The 23,996-nt window shown below is 40.2% G+C and overlaps 1 protein-coding gene and 1 long non-coding RNA gene across 2 annotated transcripts in view; one reads left to right on the forward strand and one right to left on the reverse strand.

The window, feature by feature from the left end:
- The window catches only part of mbtps2 (membrane-bound transcription factor peptidase, site 2), a 30,948-nt gene that overhangs the window by 3,917 nt on the left and 3,035 nt on the right, over nucleotides 1-23,996 (forward strand). The window contains exons 3-10 of the mRNA XM_085173284.1: nucleotides 102-240; nucleotides 860-963; nucleotides 4,304-4,431; nucleotides 17,872-17,990; nucleotides 19,347-19,527; nucleotides 20,408-20,514; nucleotides 23,061-23,259; nucleotides 23,570-23,645. Coding sequence (XP_085029410.1) covers nucleotides 102-240; nucleotides 860-963; nucleotides 4,304-4,431; nucleotides 17,872-17,990; nucleotides 19,347-19,527; nucleotides 20,408-20,514; nucleotides 23,061-23,259; nucleotides 23,570-23,645 — 1,053 coding nt within the window. The remainder of the gene's footprint in view (nucleotides 1-101; nucleotides 241-859; nucleotides 964-4,303; nucleotides 4,432-17,871; nucleotides 17,991-19,346; nucleotides 19,528-20,407; nucleotides 20,515-23,060; nucleotides 23,260-23,569; nucleotides 23,646-23,996) is intronic.
- Nucleotides 8,590-12,682, reverse strand: LOC146511664 (uncharacterized). Its single transcript, XR_014876219.1, has 2 exons — nucleotides 11,478-12,682; nucleotides 8,590-11,376 (listed from the first exon to the last, which is right to left on the reverse strand). It is a non-coding gene; the product is annotated as an uncharacterized LOC146511664 (long non-coding RNA).

Consider the following 23,996-nt stretch of genomic DNA (forward strand, 5'->3'; position numbering starts at 1 on the left):
TTTTATCCGTTGTGTAGCTTTAATAATCTCACATTTATAAATGTGAAAAAAGTACAGCAAAATTGCACTTGTTGAATTTGCATCCCATCTGTGTTTCCCAGGTTCAACAGTGGTCTGGTGTTTGGTATCGCTGCCATGTTGGGCTCAGTGGTGCTGCTGATAAGGACTCTGCAGCAGACCATCGCTCAGATGACCACAGACAACCCACGGATTGGAGATCAACAGACCCTGCAGGTGGTGGTAGGTTGACTTTAATGAGATTTCTATACATAAGTTACATCAGCTGAATGAAAATGTCAAGTATTCATCAGATTTAAATCTGTAAGCTTTTGTGTCTCTTTTCTGTGTGTAACTGGATAAAAACATCCTTCAGAGTTGATCATAAGCGTGTGAAATTCAAATGTCCGTGCCATGAAAAAAAATGACCCCTGCTTTTCAGAAGTGTTTCCCTATTCGCTTTTTATTCATTATGGTGTCAAATAACCGTGCATAAATGTGAGCCCTATCCCCAGTGGAGCTCTGTAGGTGATTCATGGGAAGCTATTAGTGGGCCATTTATATCCAAGAATTCAGCCTGGAGAAGAAAAAAAAATCTAGTCAGAAGGGGAAAAAATGCAGAAAACGACAAGCTTCAGCAAAACACCAAGCAATTAACGTGAAGAACCAAAAAAAAAAATTAAATGTGGTGATACAAATTAGAATTTTTTATTTGGGAAGATGTTACACTGTGGTTAAATTGTCTCTTCATTTTTAGGATAAAACTAACCATAAATGCTGATTTTTAACTCTGTGAATTATGTTTTATGTTCATATCTTAGTCAGTTTCTTTTTTTTTTTCTCATCTCTGGTGTGTCTTTAGGTCCCCGGCGTTAATCTACCCACAAGTCAGCTGGCCTACTTCTTCATCGCCCTGCTGCTCAGTGGAGTAATACATGAGCTGGGCCACGCTGTGGCAGCACTGAGGTAATAACCACACCGCACCACATTGCAGTGTCAACATAGCATCCAGCATGAATCCATCATGATGAAGAGCATTTGTTTTGTTGGTGGATAATATATTAAACTCCAGAAAGGTGAAAGAATGCAAAGACTCCAATACTACAAGTGTGTTTGCAAGGAGGACACTGCAAATGTATGTCAGACTTCTGCTCAAAACGTTTGAAGCCTGGTCTTAAAAGTAGAGAGGACGTCTGTCTCTTGAAGCCAAACTGGGAGCTGGTTCCACAGGAGAAGAGCCTGATTAATAATCTTGTCCCTTGATAACCTTTCGGGATTAAGATAAAGGGTTTATCTGAATCAGAGATAAACGATTGTTAAAGATGGGACAATCTGCCTGCAGACATGAGCCAAATATAAAGCCCTTTGCCTTTTATTCTGCTTTAAGTAGAATGTGTTTCTGCTACTTTAGTATTTAAATTTGACCTTAAACACCGGTTTGATAAAATTAGAGTGGCTTAGGCTGTCCAGGTACAGTGGAAATTAAGTGTGTTTTTTGTATTAATCGCATGTTTTGATGTCAAATTCAAAACCACAAGTTGCTGATAATTTCGTTTAATTGGGTGTTGTATTACTTGCTCACTTTGTGAGATTTTAATGAGCCCCAAAAAATCACTTTAATTCATTCCTGATTTTTATTTCATTGTGCATTGGTTCTGATTACAGTTAATGATTAGGTGGATTGTGCAAATCAAAACTAATGAATTAGTGTGCATAGCACATGGTCCAGATAAGATGACCCCTCTGATCTGCTGCTGCATCCTATTTTTCACAAAGCCACTGATTTCAGGCAAATGCTTTTTAAGTGAGGAGCCTCAAAGACTTCTTTCATGTGGATCCAGTCTGTGAGACTGTGATTAACCTCTGCTGGAGGATTTTTTTTTTCCTCAAAAGGGTTGCAATTATTGTAATACAGGATACAACTTGTGTACAGATAAACATGAAGGCAGTAGAGGGCTAGGTTCCAAGTATAGTGGTATGTATTTATGACAAATATAGGAAAATAATTAACATTCAAGTCAGTATCTTGAGTCAATCAAACAGGGGTTCAAGGAAGCCAAAAACTAGTAGTTTTTGTACTTGTTTCCACCACACCAAAGGGCAAGCCAAAGATTGTTTTGATTTTTTTAAAGGATGTTTATTGTAAATTCTGTTGCACTAAATTAACAATGAATTCTTAACTTTCGGTGCAATATATACTGGGTGTATCAAAAAGAGTTGTTTGATTTCAAAGTGCTGTAATTCTGCAGCTGTTCGCCTGTAACAATCGAAAGATGCATTGTTACAAAGAGGGGGTCCATGAGTTTCATGTGGTTGCTGGTAGGTAGCATAACAACAGCAGAGGTTCTAGAGATGCTCTCAAAAGCATGTGACGAGTTTGTCTATCATATGGACATATGCTGTGTGTCTAGAAAGGGACATGCTGAGCAATTGTGACAATTGCAAGTTTTGTATATAAAACATTATATTCAGCCATGTATTTTAAAATGTATGTCTAAATGTGTGTCTATGTCCGTTACTTTAACAAATATAGCTTTTTGAAATTGGATGGTTCTTTTTGATGAACCCTGTATATTGCAGTCGTATTTAGTAACCCCAAGTGCTGCTGCACACCTGAGGCGAATAACGTTCCCTTACTGCACATTGGCTCTGCCCTAAGTACACCCTGCTTTAATTGCATATCAGTTAATAACCACATAATCTAAAAAAAAAAATAGATTATGAAATTACTAGCAAAATGTTTACTGAGGTCAAATATCCAGTGAGCGCCAGAATAGATTTTCCCATAGCCTCTTATACAAGCCAACTTCTGCTTGGAGCCAGATGTTTCCCCTTGCTTTCTATTTGAAGGTTTAAGGTACCTCCACACTTCCCAGAAGCTACATCTATGTTTTCCTCTAAATATTCACAGACACTATAGTGTGTTTGTCTAAATGGTCTCAAGACTTCTTATACATTTAGTAGAGTCTGGTGTGTCATTTGAGTTCGAGGGCAGCAAAGCCTAGTTTGATCTCACATGAGCTCTGCTCTTCGCCTTTTTCTAGTAGGTGTGCCCTATCTCATGTGCACATCCATGGTATGTCATGTATCCCCTAAAACACCTAATTACAAGCCTTCAAAAAAGAAAAAGCATGCTTACCACATGACTCCCATCAGGAAGTGGTCCAGTCTGCCATATGCTTGTCACCAGTCTATCAACCGCTGACAGCGTAAATCAAGTCTGCCATTTCTTATGTATCTGTCATACCTTGGCTTTTGAAGATTTTCCCTCACTGTGCCCAAAACCTGGAAACTGCTCAGTGTTGCCCAGGAGCTTCCACCACTTCAGTTGTTGGAGCTGTTAACAAAGATTCTCTCTTAGGAGAGTTTACCCTCTGTTAAATTCAAGGACCAAAAATTGGCCTGAACTTTTGACTCTAGGTGAAAATTGAATGAATAGTGCAATATTTTGCGCTGTTATTGTAAGTACAGTGTAAGTGCTTTCTTTAAGTGCACTGTTTTCTGTGTATTTGCTGTTCTTTTGTATGTTGTGGGCTTTTGTGGTAAATGGTAAAAGGACTGGGTCTTATGTAGTGCTTTTCTACTTCACTTGAGCACTCAAAGTGCTTTATACAGCTTGCCTTGTTCACTTATTCGCACCCATTTATACAAAGACTTTTTTCTATACCTAAGCGCTTTCTGTTGAAGATTCACACACGACACTCCACAATCAACACATTAGAGAGCAACCTGTGGTTCAATATATTGCCCATGGATTCTTTGACATGCAGACTGGATCAAACCACAAAACCGATTACTAGGTGACCTGCTCTGCCTTCTGAGCTCACCGGTTTTGTGTATACAATTGTAGAGACTGGCCTCGGGGCAAGTTCCTTTGTAGGGTGTCAGATTGTAAATCTGGCTGGCACGCCAGAAATTGTCAGCAACTGCTACAGGGCTAGACCAGTAAAACCACTTTATAATATGCTGTATGTATAAAGAAATACAAGTACTGTTGGAATATTTCCATTTGTATTGAATCAATCCAATCAATCCGATCCATGATGGCAAGGCTGAAATAAATAAAATAAGTGGGATTCCACTGTCGCTTCTTTCACTTTCTGGTAGTCTGCAAAGAAATATTTCCATCAGAAAGTTTTGGCATGGCTCCTTGTCTTCTAGGTCATGATAAAAATCCAAAAATGATGACCTCCTTTATCTTCCTTCTGTTCCAGCCCTCAGGCTGTATGTTTGACACCCCTCATAGAGTCTGTTTCCCTTTAAAATCTAATGTTTCTTTGTTTTTTTTACTTCTGTTCCCACGCAGAGAGCAAGTGCGAGTGAATGGATTTGGGATGTTTGTGTTCGTAGTTTATCCTGGTGCATTTGTGGACCTCTTCACCACACACCTCAACCTCATATCACCGACTCAGCAGCTCCGCATCTTCTGTGCCGGTAAGACTTTTTATCCTGAGATGTGCTGATGGCTCCTTACGGCAGCCTGATTGTGTTTCCAGCTATTAATCACAATTATTACAAGCATGTTGTTTTGCCAGCAAAGGTCACTCTGAGGAGTTTATTGCTAAGCAGCAGACAGCTGCATCGCATCAAATCATTTCACTCTGCAATTAAGAAAATTAGAGCTTAATGAATTGAATGGTAAGCTGGCAGTCGTTCTCACATGAATGTGACTGATGTCTGCCATCGCAGATCATCAGAGGGAGCTGCTTAAAGCCTGAGTATTTTCTGTGTGTGGTCTGGTTTGGAAGAAAAGTGCAGTTTCATTAGAAAATAGTCAAGTAGTTAGTTTGGAAAATCCCCATGCTGTAAGAATTACAGCAGAACTGTTATATGAAACATAAATTAAACGTCAAGCAGAGACTTGAACTTGATTTCCAAATTAACACAATGAAAACCAAAAAACAAAACACAATAGATTAACATTAGAAGTTTTTCTGCATACAACTTGTAAGTGTTGCTCTTAATATTCTTGCAAAGCAGAAGTTGTGAGAGCAGCATCTTTTGCACTTTGGTAATGTATACCCATATGCCCCCTTACAGAAAGTATGAAAGGATTATGTGGACTTGTTAAGGCCCTGGTCATACAGGCCTAGAGTCTGGTTGTTGACTGCTTGGTAACCACTGGTTACTAGGGAAAAGTGAGTATTCCTAAACTAGTTGCAAGTGGTTGCTGGCAATCTCTGAAATAGATTTTTTTAAGCCACAGTCATGCACCAAGAGGCCAATCAGTGAGACTTGGTGATAGGTTTGTAGCTTAAACCTATTCGCTGGAACGTTGAAGACAATATAATTACACAGCAAAGCAAGACCCAAAGTAGGCAAAGTTCTTCATGTTACTCATGCATGAGGGAGACCTGCCTGGAGCCAAGTGTCGTTCCACCACTTGACCTCCATCAGACTCTCAGCCAGGTTCCCCATAGCACTCCTTTTATTGTGGTTACATGAATATGCATAGGGTCATTAACATATAACAAAGAATACTGTGCGTGTGTGTGTGTGTGGGGTCAGAGTATGACCCCATAAATGACTTCCCTAAACCTACTGGTCTGGAAAGTCCACCAGTTCATCTAAACAAAAGGCACTCAGACTAAAACAGATATATCTACGTTTATCCTGCCATAAAACAATAAACCAATGTACGACCTCTTCCCATGCTCCCAGGATGTAGGTGTGGATTCCAGAACACTCTGGAATGCACACCAAGCCTTTGCAGCCTGCTAAAGATCACACATCCTATCACTACACAATTATTTAAACACCTCTACCAATCTAAAACTAATTATAAAACTCTAAACATATATAAGTAGATATTTCTAAGCATAAATGACAATCAACATTACAAAACCTAACATTCCCCCCTTTTTGACCTTTATGCTAGAAAAGTTCCCAGTTATGATCACCTCATGTCTGACAGTGTAAATGCAAACATTTTTATACACAGCATATGTCAATCACCCTAAATTACTGTAAAAGTACACAGTTTAACAAATGTATTAGCAGTTATCCCATTCCTCATTGATCTCCTCCAATGGTAAACTGCATCCTACGAGCAAACAAATGAATTGTTAAGTTAATAGTTAAAATAAGAAAGTAACATTTTCAAAAACATCTCAGCTTGGTGGTGCTCCTCTGGGCGTGCAAATCACATGTCTCTCTGCAGAGTGGTTTAAGTTCTGCAGGGCGTCATAAATGTCTCTTCCAGTTGTGTCCATCACTGTCCATAGGACCAGAGTCCAAATGTATGTAGAATAGACATTCAAACATACCAGTTGGCTTTGTTGTTTGTCAACATGGGTCTCAGTTATCTCCAAAGCTGCAGACCTCTTCAGCACTCTAGTTTTATGGCCTCTACCAACCCCCATCACCTCACTTCAGGCCTTCGTCCTGCGAGGGGGATACTTATGACTCCTCCATTGTCCATGCTCTGCAGAAAAACCCCTCTGTGGAAAGGGTGATGGATCCAGTTATCTTACTGCTGTTAAGATCCCAGCAGTCTTCAGAGTGTCATCATATACACAGTACAGTGACACAGCATTAGGTGATGTTCATAGGAAACTGCTGTCATCACCACCATAGCTTCTGGTTCTTGTGCTTTTCACAGAATCATGATGTCATCCTTAGACTCCCTCTGCGCTGTCGATGGAGCTTGGCACGCTCCCCTCATCCTTCAGGTGCCCGTCTGTTGTCCACAATCTCCTCTGTTGGCCTCTGGAAAGCCCCCTTGGCACAGTTCTCATTCCAACGCAGCTTCAGTTCCTTGCTGTGGCTCCAAAGTCTGATCTCATGATGGGCCCAAACAGCTCGACCTTTGACCTCAACCACTGCCTGGACTGTCAGCTATGCCTGGAATGGTTCTTATTTCTCACTGGGCCTCTGGAGATTTCTCAGGAGATCCCTTTCAGCAATACTCTGACTGCTGCACCTGTATTTCCTTGCTAGGAGGAAAAACTTCTATTTGGAGAGCATGTCAACAATCATCAAACCACATTCTTTAGTTCAGTGAACTTCACTTATAGGCCATCAAAGCCTCATCTGAGCATGGATGCACCACTTGCATAGGTTAAAATACCCATAAATGAACGGTTAATCACACAAATCACTGCAACAATAATAGAAAACATTGTTTCATGTTAATCCTGGACCCCTCCTCTTGACTCATGGACACTCCCATGAGTCAACTCATCAAACCTAGATTCCTGTCTTAAAGAAAAAGGTTAGCTAGATCATGTCCCAGGCAACATCAGGGTGTCTCCCCCGGAGTAGCTCCACCCCGGGCCTACAATCCTGCAATAAAAGATGTTAGTGTGTTTTGCATATTAAGGTTGCTTAACACCTGGCTCCGCCAGGAGCCTGCATACACACCATCATGGCCTGGAAAACAAGATCTGGAAGTGAAATCAAACTTCACACCTATAAATAATTGTATCATAAGAGTAATAAAGCATTCAACATCAGCAAGACAAGTGTCATGTGCAGGTTTTCTCAAAACTACAATTATTTCCATAATTTGCCTCAGACATGGATCATCCCATGCGCTCAGTTAATATTAATGTAATCGGTGACTTCTCTTAAGCAAAGTCACTCCACTCACGTATCACTAGGAGCCCAAAAAACGTATTTGTTTTTCTCATGTCACTTGTCCGCTTCTGCCGAATCCTCTACATGTACTCTTAGAAAAACAAACATTAGCAATACACATTGACCATCCCGGTGGTCAGACGCAGGTCGACAGGTTCCAGAGGTGCTCTAAAAAGACCATAAAGTTAGCCATCCATAGCTGTGGAAAGAAGTGACACTAGTTTTCAACACAGGAAATTTCTCACATGTTATTCACATTGTCAAAGTAACCTTCACATTTTCCCAAAAACACAGTGTAACAGCATCACCACTCATAACCTATAAACACAGTTTTCTTCACACATAAACCCAGAAATCCTGTAGTAGAAAAACATTAACCAGCTGTCCTGGTATAAATCACATGATCAATTCATGCTGTAGAAAAGAAAATGCAAATGTTAGCGCTGCGCAGATGTATACACTCTTTCTCACAGTTTCCTCTGTGAGCAACACAAGGTAGTGAATAACACCCCTGGTAGATGCACAGACACAGAAAGTGGCACCTAAAAGGTTAAATCATCACGCAACCTCGAATGTTGCTGGCATCTTTCTGCTCCTGTAAAAGAAAACACATAGATTCATCCACCCTTTTGTCAGGTGGGGGTTAACTTCGCACAGTCGTGTTATATCAGTAAAATCTTGTCAGCTTTCGTCAGCTTTTACCAATCAGTTTTTTTTCTCTTTCACTCATTCATACATTCATTCTTTCTTTCTTTGCTAATAGTGGAATCGATCGTCGCATTACGTTTCCACTCTCAGCAAAATGACGTCATTTCAAAAAGAAAAAGAAGAACTTTAGATCTGATTACTTCGCTGAATCCTTTTTGGACAGGGACTCTCATTTTCTAATTGTCCCAGATATGTGACTTTCTCCGGAGCCCATTTTAATGTGGAGAAGCTCACTTGTAACAATTTTCTCGACGACGTGTCGTACAGCGCTTTCTGTTCTAATCGTGCAGATCTGCTCAAACAGAGATTATCGAACAAAACTTTCAGTGCACAGTGAAAGTATCAAAATAAAAAGGCCTTGTTAAGTCATGACACATGCTCCTCATCTCAGGAGGGTAAATCATACCATTAGCATGGTTTATCATACCATCATACTAATTGGCAGGCTCAACTTCACAACAAAAGAAAAATCATCAGCTAGATTCACTCCAAACCAACCATCAGCTGCACAACACACAACATAACCCTAATATGTTATTAGCTATGAGTTTAATCCCCAGATCTGTGCTTTTCACTCATTTAGGCCACACACACCCATTTTATTCAGTTTTCCTTTTTCCCTTCATCATAAAACACGTGACATGTTGTCATGCACTTCACAAAAGAAGTTTGTTCTGACGTATTCAGAGTTGTGTATCTGGGTGCAGGATTCACTCGCACATCAAAACAGGAAACTCAGTGTTTTAGAGCCTCCACTCAACACACAACAAACTCCAACACATCCCATTCACTCGTGCTAGAATTCAGTCACCTTTCCTTAATCTAAGAACGATCAACTAATTTGCATATCAGCTATTAACCCACTAAGATGACAGGACAACAGAAATGCATGTTCAAAATGTTATCACAAAAATAGAATTTCCCTCATACAGTAAATTATTTGTTCTGCATCAATCAAGCAGGAAGCATCTCCCAATTTACTGTAACAACTAAATTTATTGTCTGATTTCTGGTTGTTCAAACCAGAATCTTTTTTTTCCCACAAAAGTTAAACTGTTGTCCTGCAACCTAGAGAGTTAATTGTCAGCATTGGATAAATTCAGCATTTGATAACAAGTGTCTGTTAAATTAACACTATTTTAACACTGATGAAAGATAACAAGCTGACTTTCATTGCATGTGTGTTTGTGTTATTAGGCAGGTTTAATCAATCTTAAAGCTGCCTTTCCTACACATTTCTCTGCTATTATTTGATAATTTCTTAACTAATGTGCTATGAGTCCACTGGTCTTTGCATCACACGAGGTGACTTGGACAAGATGATAACCAGACTCACATGCTCAAGATGTTGTCTAATCTTCATGAGCTCTCTTGTGTTTGTGTTAGTAGGGTTAATGCATGTTTTGCTTGTGTGTGTTTCTTTTTTGCAGTGTTTTAGACTCCTTCACAACTTTCCAACTTAAGCAGTCAGTTTTCTTTTCCCCAGGTTTGCTAACCCCAAGTTTGATTTCCCATATTAAACAACAAAATTCCTATGTGTTCTCACCACTGCTCTCACTCTGTTGTCCTCTCCCACTTCAACAGTCCAACAGCCGGCAGTTCTCCTTCAGCTTTGTCCTGTGTTTCACTGTCTCTTCTTGCCATTTTACTCCAAAGGTGGCAAATGTCAAACTCCAACAGTCTCCTCAGTTCTCCTCAAATGTTCTTGTCACATGCACAGTGAATTTGCAGCTTGTTGGAAACACAGTGCCATTCATCCAATCAGGCAGGATGATGGGTTTGCTCTTCTTCTCTGATGCTGTTTGTCCACACTGCTGCTGCTTGCTGGGACTCTTTGCTCGCGAGTTTTTGCTCAGGACTCTGCTGCTGTCTCTTTATCTGCCATGTCATTGCTCTTTGGAGCTGCATTCCTTGTCTTCAGGGAGGAGTGAGAGCTTGCTTGTGAGATTGAGGGACACATGGTGCTGTAAATAAGTTAGCCAAAAACTTGGCCTGAATGTTTCCAATGATGTTAAACTATAACTTTCTTCCGACCGCTGCATGTGGAAAATTGATTCAGGTCTGCTTGTCACCTGAAAGTGACAAACTAAGACATTTTCATTATTATTATCACTGCTTAATCAACACACACAACTCTCTCTCTCTGTTTTTGTGAACAGTCCTTTCTTAAAAGCAGAAAATGAGATTGTAGTTGTTCTTGGCTGATCAACACAAAACCTTTTTTCTATGATTATTTTTCATCTACAATGTAAATTTTGTCTCTTTTCTACTCTTTTTTTTTTTTTTTTTTTAATAGCTGGTGACCTGCAGAATCACCGCTCTCACAATCAGAGGCAATTACTTTTACACAGCGCGCAAAAACACTGTGACGTCAGACACATTCACACTCACTTTTTTCATCCGCGTAAATAAATCATTTGGCCAATGGCATGTGCCATGGTGATCCATAAATATGATCACAAGTTTATTTAACTATTTTTTAACCCAACAAAACAAATAAACAAAAACATGATGCTGATGCTATGAACACTCTACACACATGAGTCAAGATGCAGGAAAACTGCTCACGGAAACTCTGCACACTCCAGTTATCACAGTTATCATAGTTCTGTTTCCTTCTCTTTGAAGAGTTCTCAGCCAGCTCCTGATCTGATAATGTGTAGCTTGCTCATCAGCTCAGAAGAGACCACAACACAACCTCACACAGTGGTTGCGTGCTTTGCCCCACAGTGGCAAAGACTTGCACTTTCATATTCAATTCAGCTTCTCCATCATGTACTTTTAGATGTTTCATACAGGGTTCAGCATATTAGTTGTTTTCATAGGTGTGCTCTATATCTCAACAATGGCTCATATTAGGATGACAGTTTTTCAGACAGGTCAAGTGCCTCTATGCACGTAATTAGTTAAAATATTTACCTATATCACTTCATCTCATATGTCATTGTACCGAATTTGAGCAACCCTAAGCTTAATGCAGATTACTTTTAAAAACTGACACAGACGTACACAAACAACACAAATAGGCCTTTAACTTTCCCCAGCCTGCGTGAACCCGCACGGCATAGGCGTCGCTCTCTTTTGTTTATAAGCCTGCGATTAACCGCACAGCTCAAGTCCGCGTGAAACCCGCGCGACCGTGCTCGCGTGTACCCGTGCAGCTAAGGAGTCGTCGCTCTCTTTTATTTAAATACTTTGCGCTGCCAAAGTCCAGCATAAACATCTGTCACCCTCTGACGCACTCTTGGTTGCTTAGGAACCCATGATAACAACAAGAGCCTGTGTCACAGACCACATGTTCTGCTCCGCACCCACTCACACAAACACACTCAAACACAACAACAACAACACAAAATAGGCCTATTGTCCAGCACAGTCTGGACCCCGCGGAACTTCTCAACGCCCCACAAAGCGGCGGAGAACTCACCTCTCGCTCCACAAAGCAGCGAGGAACTCAGTTATCGCTCCACAAAGCAGCGAAAAACTCACTTATCGCTCCACAAAGCAGCGAAAAACTCACGTATCGCTCCACAAAGTAGCGAACTTCTCAACGCCTCACAAAGTGGCGGAGACTGCACAACCACACGGTTATAGAGTCGGGCTCTAGGAACTTACTTGGTGTTGCTTAGCGTGTAATATCAGCCTCGGATCCCGCCGATCGTCATTCATCGAGGAGGAAAGACAGACAGTTCATCCACAGGAACTTCCTGGCTGACGTCAGTCTTTCAGTGTGTCTCTCCTCCCCTCGGTGAATGTCGACTCCAGGGATCCGGCATCGAAGGACCAATTAATGATAGGTTTGTAGCTTAAACCTATTCGCTGGAACGTTGAAGACAATATAATTACACAGCAAAGCAAGACCCAAAGTAGGCAAAGTTCTTCATGTTACTCATGCATGAGGGAGACCTGCCTGGAGCCAAGTGTCGTTCCACCACTTGACCTCCATCAGACTCTCAGCCAGGTTCCCCATAGCACTCCTTTTATTGTGGTTACATGAATATGCATAGGGTCATTAACATATAACAAAGAATACTGTGCGTGTGTGTGTGTGTGGGGTCAGAGTATGACCCCATAAATGACTTCCCTAAACCTACTGGTCTGGAAAGTCCACCAGTTCATCTAAACAAAAGGCACTCAGACTAAAACAGATATATCTACGTTTATCCTGCCATAAAACAATAAAACAAGGTACGACCTCCTCCCATGCTCCCAGGATGTAGGTGTGGATTCCAGAACACTCTGGAATGCACACCAAGCCTTTGCAGCCTGCTAAAGATCACACATCCTATCACTACACAATTATTTAAACACCTCTACCAATCTAAAACTAATTATAAAACTCTAAGCATATATAAGTAGATATTTCTAAGCATAAATGACAATCAACATTACAAAACCTAACACTTGGAGTATCCACAGGTCTGTTTGATGAGTGGTTGCTGGAGGTTGCTTGCTGCTGTTAAGTGAAATTGGTCACAAACAGGTATACGGTTGCTAGCAGATTGCTTTGGTTAACTTTAGCTTGTATGAAAGATGCTGACTAGTCTGCAAACACTTGCCAACTACTCTCAACCTTAAAAGTAAAAGTTTATTTAAATGTGTTATTTTCAGTAGAGAGGCGAAACTTTCAATTTGAAGGCAAATGTTCTTAGTTTGCAGTTTGTATCGCACTTTAGTTTTAATGCTTCTTGGTAGTAAAGTGTTTGCAGAGGAGTCAGCATCTTCTGTGCAAACGGCGAGCGGCCACAGCAATCTGCAAGCAACCGTATACCTGTCTGTGACCAGTGTCACCCAATGACAGCAAGCCAACCTCCAGCAGCCACTCATCCACCTCGTTGTTGACTGGTGTCTAGGTCTATGTTACTCAAGCCTTAGGTATCGCATTCCCTCCATCATAATGCCCGCCAGGCAGATGATTTTTCAGATGGTTTTGCATGGTGGATCAAAATCTGCTGGTTTCTTTCTGTGTTCATCAATTTGGACAAGATCTCTGACATCACTGGCTGAAATGCAGCCCCAAACTATGACCGAGTCTCCACCGTGTTTTAGTGATGGCTTCAGATACTCACTATTATGTCCCCATGCATATGTTGATAACAAGTTTGAAGTTTGAACCAATAAGTTCTGAATTTAGATTCATCACTTCATTAAACCTGTTGCTGCCGATTTTCAGTGCAGTTCTTGTATACTTTGGCAGACCTCATCTTTTCTCTTTGTTAACTTAAGAATACCTTCGTCACAGCCACCTATCCACTGAAACCATTTCTGATGAGGCTTTGGGAGTTTTTCCTTCCCACTGTCGCCAAAGTGCTTGCTAGTAGGGGGTCATATGATTGTTGAGTTTTTCTCTGTATGTATTATTGTAGGTTCTACCTTACAATATAAAGCACCTTGAGGCGACTATTGTTGTAATTTGGTGCTGTATAAATCAAATTGAATTGAATTGGGCAGTATGGGAATCAACCATGATTCACACACTGCTGAGAGATGGTAAGTTTTCAGCTAGTAGTTCTTTAGGAATCACCTAGGCTGAAGGTGATACAATTTAAAATGGGTTCTTTGCTAAATTGTCTAATATGTGTAAATGGAATGGGTTCATCACTTGAATTAGATGCCTTTTTTGTGCTTGAATTATTCATAGGTCAGTGCTAAATGGCTTATGAAATTTAAAATACAAACTATTAAATAAGATTCTCCTGGAAATGGGTCCAGTACAAGGACTGGATTGAAAATGAGTGGAAATAGCAGCCAGTGTCTAACCCCTGCCCAAAAAAAACTTGGACAACAAGGTGAAACCTGCCCAGTACTATACATGTGTAATAGCCTTATCAATACAAAGGTCTGGCTAATGTGTATTAGATTTAAATACTTACATTAGTAAAATTATGAAGGTATTATCAGTTGAATAAAGTTGATGCACTCATTATGTAGAGAAATTGTTAGCTGGGCCATGCATACTGTACTACATGTGATGTTTGATGTTGTGTTCTAGGATTATTTATTCTATTGTCTTTGTATTGCTTCTGACTTGTATTTGGTCAATTCTGAAGCAATTATTCTGTCAGGCAGTTTAATGCAAAATCCCAATCACCCTATCTTAATGAAAGCATTTCTCAATATAATGAAGAAAGGTTGTAGCTATAAAAATGGGGGAATGAGGCCTGTTATTGCAGTAAAAATATAATTTAGGAGAAAAAAGGTTCTGACATTCTTCCTGCTTTGTGACATTTTGTCGCTTTATTAGAGAATTTTAATGATTCAGTCAAAGACGAAATTACTTGAAAATTGGATTAATTTTTTAATTTATTTTTGCACTTAATCATTTCCACATTTTATAGATTGAAGACATGGAGTAAAAGTGCAAGAGTAGAACAGAACAAGAGCACTCAGGTAAACAGAGCCACACCTTAATTCAGAGTGTGGCGATGCTATGAATAATTTTTCCAGCCTTGGAAATGTCACGCTGGTCTGGTCGAGGCTGAGCTCCATACAGATTACGGTACAGCTGGCAAAATTCCATACTGCTGGATTTCCCTTTGCTGTTTGCAGCCTTTAGAGGGCAGTGAAGAGCTGTCGTGAAACAGTCTTTGTCTTTACCTATCAAGTGAGAAAAATTCCCTCAGGCTTTGCTGAGAAGAAAATAACTTGGTGGGGACTCCAGATGCAAAACTGAGACGTTCAGTCAGTTCACGTGACAAAGTGAGAGAGATGCTTTTCCCATTAGGAGGGTGGTGACGTAATAGCGTGCTGTGTTTGTTTTTTTTCTCTCGCTGTCCACAGCCGAGATTGCCCTGCGTGCAAGGGGGGTTGTCAGACATAACATGTTTATTATTTATTCCTGTAGAGATAGGTGCTGAAACTTTAATAGTTTGTTTACTGCATATATCAATATTTGAAATACACTGCATGAAGCTTTTCCTTTTTTCTTTTTTGCCTGTAGGGCAGACATTGACTTTTTTTTTTTTTTAAGATGTAGTGCATTTTCCAGCTGTACATTAAAAATCAGTTTTTTCCTTTTTTGTCAAAAAGGTTTTTTCTCAAAATACCATGTTTTTAACTTCCCCCTGACCACAGAGTCTGCCTCTGTCTATGTCACCATCACTATGTTTGAGTGATACCGTTGAGTGCTTTGACCTCATCAGGCCATGCAACGTTTCCTCCCGTGGTTTTTGGGAGACTGGCTTAGTTCTCTTGCATAATTAAGATGGTATAGACTGCTATTTTTAGTGAGCCGTGGTTACTGTTGTGGCATGAGATCCTACATTCAGAATATGTGGCAAACACGCAGGTGGTTATTACAGCAGCAGCAAAACTTTACCATACAATCCTGACATTACGAAGGATGTTTTAGTCTAAGCTTTTTGAAGGATGCGAAGGATGAAAAGACTATTGTTGTCCACAAAGTGATGTGCTCACTACATGAGCAAGATATTAGTATTTCTTCTTATATTTGGAGTTCTTCCTTTGTAGGTCAAAGAGAGACACTCGTTAGCCAGTCTTTTTAGTGCAGAGTGATTTTGTAAGGAAAATGAAATTGCATCAGGTTTGCAATATTTTATGTGTTTTTTTTTAAACGGTGGTCTGTTATTCACATTTATAATCTTGTGTCCTGATAGAGTGGCATTTCAACATCAGTAGACCAAATAATCGCTATTTTTACACTATCAGTTGATTAGATGTCTGAAATGAGCTGTGAAACAAAAACCTCCAGTTTCAATGTACTTTGCCATTGACAGAAGGGTTTAACGGCATGTGGGTGGGGCATCTGCACACTCAGCAACAGCTGTGATGACCATATATGGGATATCTGTCTGTGACATAATTAAGACCCCCCCCCCCCCCCCCCCCCAAAAAAAAGTCTGAAACCGAGCATATCCTGCCCTCAATATTTAATTTTTTTGTTCATAGAAAATAGCAGGTGCACTACAGTTTTCTTTGAACCATTGGACAAACAGAAACTTCCCTTTCTATGTACTTAATCAGTGATCCTTTAAGATAAAATAGTAAGAAATTAAAACGAATACAAGAGCTTGTAGTTATAGCCATTTAAAGTTCAGACATTGAGGCAATTTAACAGTCATATGTCCACTTGATTTGATTTAGAAGGAGTAATTACTGCAGCAGCTGGCTGGAAAATGTGAGAACCTGTCTTCCACCACTTCCAATTCGAAATGGAGACTTTGGCTTCAAGTGTCTGCCAATACAGAGTTCCTATCCAATAACGCTGTTAAATTAATAATCTGTATGTCTCACTGTGAGAAAAAGACTGGGTATTAGGGCTGTGCGATATGACCAAAATCTCATATCCCGATATAAGAATTCTATCGTCCTGATAACGATATAAAAAACAAAAATGTAACATTTTCTGTAAATTCTGTGAATCTCGGGCAGCTCGTCTTGCAGGAAGTGTTTCCAGCTGCGCGTCATGTAGCTGGAGTCGAGTGTTTTAACCGATGCATTTTTACTTCTCATCTGTAAATAATCTGCTCTTTCACGTGATTCAGTTTATTTTGAAAAGTCTCAACAGGATCTTGAGCTTTATTGTGAAAGGTTTATGTGGAAGATAAACAAGCGGACACGCGATGCTGTTACCGTCGTTGTTGCTAACCACAAGCATAAAAACAGCTGCTTGTCCGTCTGTAGTGTGGTTATATAAAATATAAGAGAAAGAGAGAACTTTAAGAAATTAATATAGCCACTACAGTGACCATCAAAACGATGAAAAAAATATTGCCGTAAAGAGTTTATTTTGTGACACCACGAAACAAAGGATAGCATAAAATGAAACACAGACGTTTTTATATCGTCATCCGATATATATCGTTATCTCAAACAGCCCTTCTGGGTATATATATATAGAGAGATAGATATATGGAAAAAAACATCAAATTCGACTTAAACAGTGAAATAATAAATGAAAACAGGTCCAGGAGAAATACAATGGGGGAAAAATAATGTATTTGTGTTGTTCAACTAATTTATTGTCACTGATCTTATTTTGGATCAAAGTGAGAGTCATGAGGCCGCAAACTGCAGCAGGTGTGCAGCTGACAGGAAACAGCTGCAGTGGAATCATATTTAATTGCGGTGACAACAACATTTTATGTTAACATAAGTGTAATAAAAGCTTACTGACAGGTGTTACACCAAACTAGGGTCCTACTAGCTTCACGTGTAAAGACTCGAACATGACAAGAGTGAAAGTAAATGATAGTGAGCATAGTCATCTGATCTTTTCAGTCATGTCTGCTTACTTTGATCACAGTTTGTATGTTTGCAGAAGTTTTTTTTTTTTATGTAAGTGCAAACAGCAGCTGTTGGTGTAAAATGCCTCCAAAATGCCAATATCCTACTGTTAGCTTCCTCTGTGCTATGTTAGCTGTGTTGCTAGCTGATGGCTTGTGGGGTGAAGAAAAACCACAGCAGCACAGAACTGAAATGAAGATTTTCACCTATAGATCGACTTGTTGTTGACAATATTGTTTTTAACGTGATTAAACCAAAGTTTGAAAAGCAAAACTACACAACTCAAACGAAAATAAAAATGAGGAAAAACAACAAAAAAAAATTTTTGTCTTCTCTTTCCAGGTGTGTGGCACAACTTTGTTCTGTGTTTGGCAGCGTTGGCCTTTCTCTTCCTGTTGCCTCTCCTCCTGTTTCCCATGTACGCCACCGGAGCTGGAGCGCTGGTCACAGAGGTTGTGCAGGTCAGTGCCTCAGTTTCACATATCAGGTAAAGGGTAGGTTGACGTGATAGCAAATCCGTCGTACCTCTACATGAATTAATTTTAGCTGAGCTTAGCAGAAAGCTGCCCTGCCTCTGTCCCAAACTGAACTGATGTGAAGCCTGTGAGCAACAAACTCGCTGAATGTTTTATTTTCTGTCTGAGGTGAGAATGTCATTGTCATAAATTAATCAAATAAACACTGAAATAAACCACTGCTTTAATGCTGCATAATGCTATTACATCATCAGCCAGATTACAATCAATGATGATTGTTGTTGATTTAAGATAAGAAAAGCTACAAAACACACCTCTGTTTACCATTGGAGGTGAAGTACATCAGGTGAACAGCTTAATAATATTACTACTAATAATATTATCATCAATAATGTTATTTTGGGCTAATTGAGCCTTTATATATGTTTACATCTACTGATTTTTCAGACAGAACACTTCAGTTTTGTCATGAAACAAAAAATAAAAGCATGAAACAAATAAAAGCACACACTCAGAACAATACATAATCCCCCTGTAGTAAATAGTTAAGTAAAATATAGTTATAGCCGAGTCTGTAGTTGGAGTCTATGCTCTTTATATGTTCTTTACCACTGCTAGTGTCCCTTTATTAGCTCATTTAATCCACTTTAAAAATCCATGTAGGGTGCTTTATCTGCTTGTCAGTGTAGCAGCATTTAAAATACTTGAACAATGACCAGAATACTGACTATCACTAATCTCCAACCAGGAAAGAAGGGTCAGAAAAAGCAAAACCAGGCTAAATTCATGTGTTAAGTTCTTGTAAACGTCCGCAGAGGGGGAGTAGAAGGCTAACTGGAAGCTCTGCAGTCTGGAATGTGCGCTTTGTATGGTCAGAACAGGAATACCCTGCAGTGGGTGCATAAAACCACCCAGAACGTCACTAGTTCCTGTGTGTCGCTGATACTGATGAAGCGAGGTGTTTGACCAGAGCCCAAAGGAGATAATAACCAGCCCCATTGCCATCTGACAAACAGCACAATAGTATCAGCTACATTACCACTAGATTTCTTTGCTTAGGCTATGTGACTTATGAGCTCATCCTCCCCACTTAAATCCACAGTAAATACTTTTTTAAATTTTATGACTTAATCATTTATGATTTCATTAATGTATTTATGCTGCAGCAGTGTAGCCACAGTTGGTGACTGTTGCTCAAGAGCTTATTGTATTTGTCAATCTGTGCCCTCTCTGAGTTTCCCAACTATTGCAAGCTTGCAGGACTGAAGCCATCAGATTTCACTTGTGTGACCTTTTGCCCATTTAAATCAAGATTTATGTCTGCGTGTGTATTTGGTCCAGAGCTCTGCAGCTGACGGTCCCAGGGGTCTGTCAGTTGGGGACATAGTGACAGGCCTGGAAGACTGTCCCGTCAGGGGAGTGGAGGACTGGACCAGCTGCCTGTCTCACCTCGCTCACACACCACAGACGGGATACTGCGTCCCTGTCGCCAGCCTGCAGCCCAGCTGGGCTCATGGGCGAGGTGGGTGAGGAATTTGTTCAGCAAGGCCACCGGACTTGCTGTATCAAGACATAAGAAACCCATATTATTTCATAGTTTTGTATGTACGCCTCATAAAGAGCTAGCTGAGTACCTCTACCTGGAGACTTGACTGTATTAAATCGTAATAGCATCATAAATTAACGTCTTTCAAAAGGCAGCTATTAAACGACTTCATTAATCACTTGATTTAAACATTAATTGACCTTGTTTTGTCATCACTACAGTGGGCCACTTAAATATTAAACGGGGTCACAGTTACAGAGCAGCAACAGGAGCTCCGATTGGCCAAGTGTCAACTCATGTGGGAGGTAATTGTGTAACAGCTGGCCAATCCTAGCTCCTGCTGCTTCTCTGTGGTCTAGAATTTACTCAAGTGGCACATTTGATTTAGGAGCAGATGCCCTTAATGTTAATTTTCTATTATAGTCCTAAAATTTTTTTATTGACATAACAGCTTAGAGATCAGACATTTATGTCATTTTTTTGTCCTTTGTCTTTCAAAGTCTGTGTCTTGGATGGTTATCGAAAATAAGCTGAAACAAGTTATCACTGGGGATTTTGCTTATGATACTCTTCTTACTCTGGCATTAGTAATTATTGTCATATTAGATATGCAGAACAGAGTCTTTGGGGTTTTTCGCCTGAAGCACACCAGATTAATGTGCTTTTTACTATGCAGAGTTAAGCCAATGACCTTTTAAGGAGTCCAGAAGACTTTTTAGGCATCTAATAAATGGTGTGATATTGTGTTATTTTATCTAATCATCCATTTCGAGTCTACTTACTAACAGAACATCTATTTTTAAGATTCTTTTCAGAGTTGTGCTATATTTTCCATCCGTTTCTCTCCCCCCTGTAGCTTTCAAGCGTCTGGATGGAACAATGGACTGCTGCAGCAACAACAGCCTGACCGACCTCTGCTTCTCTTACATTAAGCCACAGGGCAGGAGCAGCAGAGAGAGAGAGGTGACACACACTCACTGACAGATGTGGGGGCTTTTTGTGGCTGGTTAGTCACACAAACAGGTCTCAAAACCTTTTAGACAGTCGCGGATATTTATATTACTTCCTTTGTTCACTTCCCTTTTATTTCCATGTGTGACTTTCCATGAGTTTTCAGCTGCGGTGCTGTGAAAAAAGTTTGACACTGTTCGAGTAAAGTTAGGATTTCTATTAGCATTTGGTGTGAGCACACTTTGTCTACATTACCAGTTCTTCTTATTGCCTTATTTTCTTGAGTAGCCACAGTTCTTCTGTGGGTTTTTATGCCACCTCTGTTACATTTTGTTCTTGCGATTGAAGATTACTCTGTGTCAACCTTATATGCTGAATTGACCCAAATCTGATTGGTTTTGCCCCAGAGTGACAGAGCTTGAGCATCTGCATTCGAGGGCTGCTTTACACGAGAGAGCTGGTTTTATGACCCCTGTTGGGACAATGAGATTGAAATTTTTCAGTTTTTTTCTGGGTTTTGTTTTTCCTTGCCTGTCACCACCCACAGCTCTGTCTGGACTGATGTGCCACCAAATGTTGGTAACACAGCAGCGGTTAAGGCTTATTCTTGTCTTGTCTGCTTACCTCTACAGTAAATTATCCTGAATGTGTACAGTAACACGGTGGTTAGCACTGTTGCTGCACAGTAAGAAGGTCCTGAGTTCAATTCCACCATCAGGCCGGGGTCTTTCTGTGTGGAGTTTGCATGTTCTCTCCGTGTTTATGTGGGTTCTCTCCGGGTACTCCGGCTTCCTCCCACCATCCAAAGACATGCAGTTTGTGGGGATAGGTTAATTAGATAATCCAAATTGCCATTAGGTGCCCTGCGACAGACTGGCGACCTGTCCAGGGTGTACCCCGCCTCTCGCCCAATGACAGCTGGGATAGGCTCCAGCGCCCCCGCGACCCTGAAAAGGATAAGCGGAAGCGAATGGATGGATGGATGGATGGTGTACAGTAACATAGGTATGTTGGGATTTTTTGCTGATGTACAATAGGCCTTTGGCTCTCAAGGCAATGAGTTAGGTGCTCCATATCACACAGATATGTGTTGTGTTTTGTTTTTTACCATTTGCTGAGCAAAAAGATCAACGTTGCTAGAGTAAATGAAACCCCAACCACTTGTGGCTAAAACCTCTTTGGGTGGAGGTCACAAAAATCTCTGTGTAGGAAAGCCCCTTCCCTGTCATTTCTATTTATGTTGTTACTGTTGTATACATTAAGGTTTTGTTGATGTTCTTGTGGCTGCGGGGCATTTTCCAAACCCCCATCTGGAGGAAATGAACATGAACACCAACAATTAAAGTTCGAATTCTGATACATTTATTTCATAAATTCTGGTGAGTTAGATGTTTCCCCCAATGACAGCTGTCAATTATCAGTACTGTTTTATTGTTACATAATCTTGCCTGACACTTGCAATGCTGCCTAAACGGTAAGATGTTGCTTGCTGTAAAGGGACTTAATAAAATTAATAAAGGTTTTTCAGTATTCAAACAAATTTGGCTTCAAGGCCTGCAGTGTGAAGGATAGCCTCTGAGTCTGGCTGTTTGCTCACAATAAGAAAATTATGATTGAATACTTCCTGTTTGCATTTGCTAAAAAATTAAATTCCGCTTACAAAAAAACAAACAAAATACACGTAGCAGACATCTAAGCGGAACAAACCGAGCTGTCTTTTCCAATCTTCTGTTGTCCACTTTTGGTCAGCCTGTGCAAATTCTAGCAGACAAGAATAGGACTCTGTGTGGTCTTCTGCCCATGTGCTTCAAGGTATGCTCTTCTGCATACCTTGGTTCTATTACGTATTTATTTGAGTTACTGTTGCATTTTCTATAGATCAAAACACACTGGCCATTCTTCTCTGACCTCAAAATGTAATTTTTACCCAGAGAATTGCAGCTGAGTGGATGTTTTCTCTTCTTCAGATCAGAAAGTCATACAGATGGTTGTGTGGGAAAATCCAAGTAGATCAGCAGTTTCTGAAATACTCATACCAGCCCACCTGACCCCATAACCATGCCATAACCATGACACTTAAATCACCTTTCTTACCCATTCTGCCATATGATTGGCTAATTAGATATTTGCATTAACCAGTAGCTGAACAGCTCTACCTATCAAAGTGCCTGCTAAGTGTATTTCTGAAATGTCTGTGTTAGGGGATGTCATGAGTTGAGTTGTAGTCACCAAAAATAATCATCTCCTATTTTGTGCTGCTCTCTATTCATTGCATTCAAGCTGCAATGCCAGTGTCTCCTCCCAGTCTCAAATGGGGGCGCTTTCATAAGTTGCACTATGTAACCTTATTTACAGAAAAGAATAATTAGATATACAGTTTGAAATACAAGCTGAAAGTGTTTGTGCAATCGTGCTTTGTATGGAAAAAGACACCATACCAAAATTAATGGGTGTTAATGGCGGAAACAGAAGCTAGCTAACATGGAGAAAAGCTGCATAGAGTAACCGAAAGTCAGTTTTTTACTTCCTGTGTTTTTTGTGTAATCCTGTGGCTTCAGTACGCCTGCATGCCAGTACGTAAGATGGTGACGGGAACGCGAGTGTGTCATACAGATGACGACTGTGCTGCACATTCCCACACTGCCAGCATTTGCGTCACGCCTTCTCTGGAGAACCAGACTCGCTTCATCCGTGTCACACACCCTCCCAACACGCACATGCTGTTCGTGGGATATCCGCCACACCTGCAGTATGCAGGTACGTACACTTATGTTACCTCCATTTGTGAATGTAGGACATAATTAGCTGAAGCAACCGTCTGTTGAACATATCATTTGTTTAAATCTTGTGTTTTCAGTTTCAAACTTGTAATAAGCAACTGCATTTACTGTAATAAGCAAGTAATTGGTGTTTACAGTGTTCTGTGGATGTTGAACTGACTCTGGGCAAGGCTGAGGGAGTAATCACGAAGAGCCTGGATGTTTTCTCAGCTCATATTTAAGATTCATAAAGTGTTCAGTGGATCAAACGGAGGACCTATATATCTTGTGTTTTCTTATTTCCACAGTGAGTCTGACTAACTTTGTCCCCCGCTTTGGATTCCTCCACCTGGACCTTCCTGTATTCCTAGAAACCTTCTGCAAGTATCCTTTCAGGTTAAAGGAACTACAGTCATAATCAAAGGATGGGTGTAAGAAGAATGAACCCTACTCTTCTGTCACTTAAAATTATAACATGTAGTGCAACATTTTATCATGCGTTGCATGTTCTCAGTTTCCTCTTTTAGGATTATATAGCATAAAAGTTTCATCTTACTTGATTCTAAATGTCTTTTTCTGAATAAAAGACCCCTTTTTAACATCTAATCAGCACAGTCAAGAGGCCAGATGCACTTTAAGATTGATTGAATGCAGCCCTTAATTGCATTGCTGTGCACATTTCTGATTGCAGTTCAACCCTTTTTAAGCCGTTTTTACATTTTTGTAGGTCTGTTT

This window comes from Neolamprologus multifasciatus, chromosome 9 (assembly GCF_963576455.1).
Source record: "Neolamprologus multifasciatus chromosome 9, fNeoMul1.2, whole genome shotgun sequence".
Taxonomy (NCBI): Eukaryota; Metazoa; Chordata; class Actinopteri; order Cichliformes; family Cichlidae; genus Neolamprologus; species Neolamprologus multifasciatus.